At 42.1% G+C, this 4413-nt stretch overlaps 1 protein-coding gene across 1 annotated transcript; it reads right to left on the bottom strand.

The window, feature by feature from the left end:
* Nucleotides 1–1101: 1101 nt before the first annotated feature.
* SARC_00276 (hypothetical protein) lies at nt 1102–1611 on the bottom strand (the record flags this gene model as incomplete). The annotated part of the gene is made up of 1 exon (XM_014306074.1): nt 1102–1611. One exon carries the CDS (start codon nt 1609–1611, stop codon nt 1102–1104), a length of 510 nt encoding a protein of 169 aa, XP_014161549.1.
* Nucleotides 1612–4413: the final 2802 nt, after the last annotated feature.

Below are 4413 nucleotides of genomic sequence, written 5' to 3'. Positions count from 1 at the left end.
GAACTGCGCCCCTTGGAGGTTGTGTAACACTTCTTTTATTTTTGGTAGCACAAACTTGTCTTGTTCATATTGGTAATTGATCTCACGTAAGTCTAGACAGGTCCTGACTTTTTTGAGTAGACCTGTTTGGTCATGTTCAGCTGTTGATAACAACGGTAGATTCACCGTTGTTGGCTTGTCGCGTTTGTATATGTGGTCATCGTGAAACGATCGTTGCGCACTCTCATCCGTTTGTGGAATGTAATTGTGCGGAAAAAAGTTGACTTTAGCGTGCCTCATTTGTCTGACGTTGATTTCATTTGCAGGTACTGTGACTGTAGAGCCTGGTAGGTTGCAGTGGACGTCAGGAGGTATATTCGCGTTGGTGTCCAGGAGGTCTGTAAGTGACTCTCTAAAACCTTCTTGTTCATGCTCTGGGTCCTCTTCATGTGGTGTGAGGAGCGATTCCCATTTTGCATCTGTTGGTATAAGTGGATTGATTAAATCCGCTATATATATACCTATGTATGGTAGAATTTCGATACGTAGAAGTATCAGTGTTTTCTTTTCAGGCAAGTCCAATACTTCAAAACACTGAGAGGTCTTTCTGCCTCCGTAGTTATTGTTACAAACTTCTGCTGATCCAGTGCGTTGTATTCTTGCATCTGTTTGTGCTAGTTGTATGTAGCCCGGTTGCGCTCTAACAGAAAGATATAGTTATGATGCTACACTTTTGTCCATACATGAGCTTTGTGCGCCAGAGTCTACTAGTGCATTGTATGTGTTATCATTTATTTTAATGTCAATATGTAACCGTTGGTCTCGTGGTGCAGGAAGTAACGATAAAGGTTGATAATTTATATCATTTGCATTTATCAACAACGTTTCTTCATCTGTAAATACATTGAGTCTGTCAGCCAGGTCAATCATGTTTGCTTCCGCCCACCAGTGATTTCAGTGTTCATCACCTTCAGTGATGTCTTCCACCTTGCCAGATGTGATAGACAGTCTTGCTATCTGCACATCTTTCTTGGCTTGTTGCGCAGCCTTCTTAGCTTGATTTGCTTTCTTCTCAGGACATTCGCTGTACCGATGTGGGGATGGCGATTCGTGACAGCAGGGTCATGCACGCTCTTCACGTGCTCCGTTCTTTTTCTGTGTCTGCCCCCCTTGCTTGTGCTGGTTGTGCGTACCACTGTCTGTCTTGTGACGTTTGTTAGCGTTCATATAGTTATCCTCCACCTGCATGTTCACCTGCGTATTGTTGCGTTTATCTGCATTGTTTGCAGCTCGCGCCTGATCCCTCAACATACGCTCAGCCTGTGTTACTGACGCTATTCGTATGTGTGTCTCCGTCATAGTATGAAACTTGGTATGTTCGATGTCAGACAAGTGTCCTTCACTTCCATCAGGTTGCTTGTCTCCTTTGATTAGGATGTCCACTACTGATTGTAGTCCATAGTACTTCAGTGCTAAGTACCTTTGTACCTTGAGGATTTGTAAGTGTATGGGTTCTTTGTCTGAGTTGCGATAACGCTCCTCTAACATTGCCATTGTCTTGTGCACACGCTCGGTGCGCACTTCAACATTCATCTTCGTATTCTGCATGTCATTGATAAACTTCTCTAACATATAGTCTACTGGGTGCGATCTGAGTCGATCAATAATGATTCTATTGAACTGCTCGGGATCAGTGAAGTGCCTGGTTGTTTGTGTCTCAGAGTCTCTTATGTTATTGAGAACTGCTTTGGTTTTCTCCGTAGCGTTAGTAGAGTCTAATAGTCTTCTCACTAGTGCTGGATAATGACACAATGGCATTGACGTAGCTAAGAATAGATCACTATATTGTGTAGTGAACTCTGTGATATCCTAACAATTATCTAATCTAAAGAGACTTTCCTTAGGCATTGTTAGAGTACAATGTAGTAGACTTTAAATAAAGTGCAAATGTATGTATTTATTTCTGACCTCACCTTTGGTTTTATACCTAAGGTGTTTGTGCTACTGTTCAGCCGCTTGGGCTGGTCAGGGTAAAAACTCAAATGGTCAGTATGAGAAGCCTTATACTGAACACCTTAACACTTCGATGCTTTTCTATTTCAACTTCTTTGCAACTAAATCTCATGCTGATCACATGATGCCTTTCCGCATAGGTTGTGACTCACATAGAACCACAGCAATTATTAATATGTTGTGGTTGTCAGACTTAATTCACTCTCGGGCATCGGTTGAGAAACTAAATATGCTCTCGAAAGTCGGTTAAGTAATAACTCAATTCTTGAGAGTAATTTGAGCAACTTGATTAGCTCTCGGGAGTGAGCTAACTCTGATGACTTAGCTCTCGGGAGTGATCTAATTCTGATGACCTCCATAAATCAAAGATGGGTTCTTGCTGTAAAATCTGGCCTGAGACCTGTAGTCTCTCAGGCATTTTAGGAAACTCTGAAGTTTTGAGTATTTCTTAAGAGATGGTTCATTTATCTGGTCGCCTAACCGATAACACATGAGCTATAGCTCACTAATGTACAGACTGATTTGGATAAGCTTGTCTTCTTCATCATCACCGCAATCGTTGATCGCTTGTTCATATCGTCGTCTGAGCTCCACATCCACCGGTGGCATGCGACGCTCTGGCTGTTGGTCATGTATGCCAACCCTCATTTTATGTAGAGTCGGTATGGCCATCGGTGCAGTTCGTTCCAATATGGATACAAACCGACTCACCAAAACATAGTTGCCTTGACAGATGTTCTTGTCTATTTCTAGACGCATTGCTGAGGCTGCGATGGGTACCCCGCCGGTGTAGGCTGGCCCGAGCTACTGCCTGGGCTTGCCTCCCCCATTGAGTTGGCTCCCACGTCACCCGTGCCTTCACTACCCTCCCCTCCATCGTATACACTTTTTCTGGTTGCTGTTGGCATTTTCAGAAGTCTGTGTGTATGTGTGGGTGGTCGTGAATTATTAATGAAGACTAAGGTTATCTTGTGCGAAAGTGCACGCTTCACCACCCGTCTTTAGTAATAATACTTAAAAACAAATAAAAATTGTATTTTTTACTTACTGTTATAGTGTTGTTGATTCGCTGCACTTCCGCTGGAAGTGTTTACCGTGCTGTATGGCCCGGTAGCTTGTTGATTGATTCCTTGTATTTATGAGGGAGAAAAACGGTGTTTAATAATAAAGCTTATTCCGTCATGTGTGACGTCACTTGTGCTTATTCTGTCTCTCATGTGATTTTAATGAGATGTTCGGTCCTAGTGACGTTACTCTGGAAGTTCGGTCCTGTACCGAACTGTGTGTGTACCGAACTGTGTCCTGTACCGAACCATGTTCTGTACCAAACTATATTCTGTACCAAACCGTGTCCTGTACAGAACTGTGCTCTGTACCGAACTGTGTGTGTACCAAATTGTGTGTGTACCGCGCTATATCTTGTACCTAACTGTGTCCTGTACCGAACTGTGTCTTGTACTGGACTGTGTCCTGTGCCAACCTTATTTGTATGCTTGGTTAATCTTCCTACAGTGAAGCAATGTCGTACACGATGTATTTGTCTGTGTTAACTGAATCGTTTGAGACTGCTCGTGTTGATCGATTTGGTTTGTGATCTGCTTATTGCAATTTGATGAAATGTTCTGAACTTGTCAATGCCTTTCTGCTGTTCTTTGTATGTTGTATACTCAGTCAGAATAATGCTCGTTCTTGTAATTGTTATTGTGGGTTGGATTGTCCCTTATAACTCTTTTGTTGTGGTTTGGATTGTCCCTTATTACTTTGTGTGTGTTGGTTGATGACTATGTGTTATTCCCAATTTGTTAGGTGATTTCTTGAATCTGATTTATCACCTATACACCAGAATGTTGTCGTTTTGTAGGTTATATTACCGCTAGCCTATCTGTGCGTGAGTATTGCTCTGTGTGTCTTATACCTATTGTTTGGTAATTGACTGGTGGATATGGCTATAGAGATGTGATTTATCTGAGTGATTTGTGTCTTATACCTATTGTTTGGTAATTGACTGGTGGAGATGGCTATAGAGATGTGATTTATCTGAGTAATTTCTTCGGGTGATTAGTCCGAAGTGACCATGGGAAACTGATTCCCGGAGCCTTTGTTTATTGTGTGTGGTCTGTGTGTGTAGTGTTACTACCCTTTCTTAATGCAAGTGTTTCTTGAGTGTGAATCCTATGCTGATGTGCACGTGTTTATTGGTGTGATGTCAATGTCACTAGTGATTTGTCTCGATTTGACTTCTCCCTGCCTATTTCGATTGATATTGGTAGCTGTTTGTACCCAATCAAGTCTTGGTTGCTTTGTGTATGCCTTGTCTGGTGTGGAGAAGCTCATGTGTTTTTGCATTCTTAACACTATGTGTGTGTTCACTTCTGAAGATTTAACTAACCTGCGTGCCTTACGATCTATGAATTGACGCTG

Source organism: Sphaeroforma arctica (assembly GCF_001186125.1).
Source record: "Sphaeroforma arctica JP610 unplaced genomic scaffold supercont1.7, whole genome shotgun sequence".
Lineage (NCBI taxonomy): Eukaryota > Ichthyosporea > Ichthyophonida > Sphaeroforma > Sphaeroforma arctica.
This window is presented reverse-complemented; position numbering and strand designations above follow the sequence as displayed.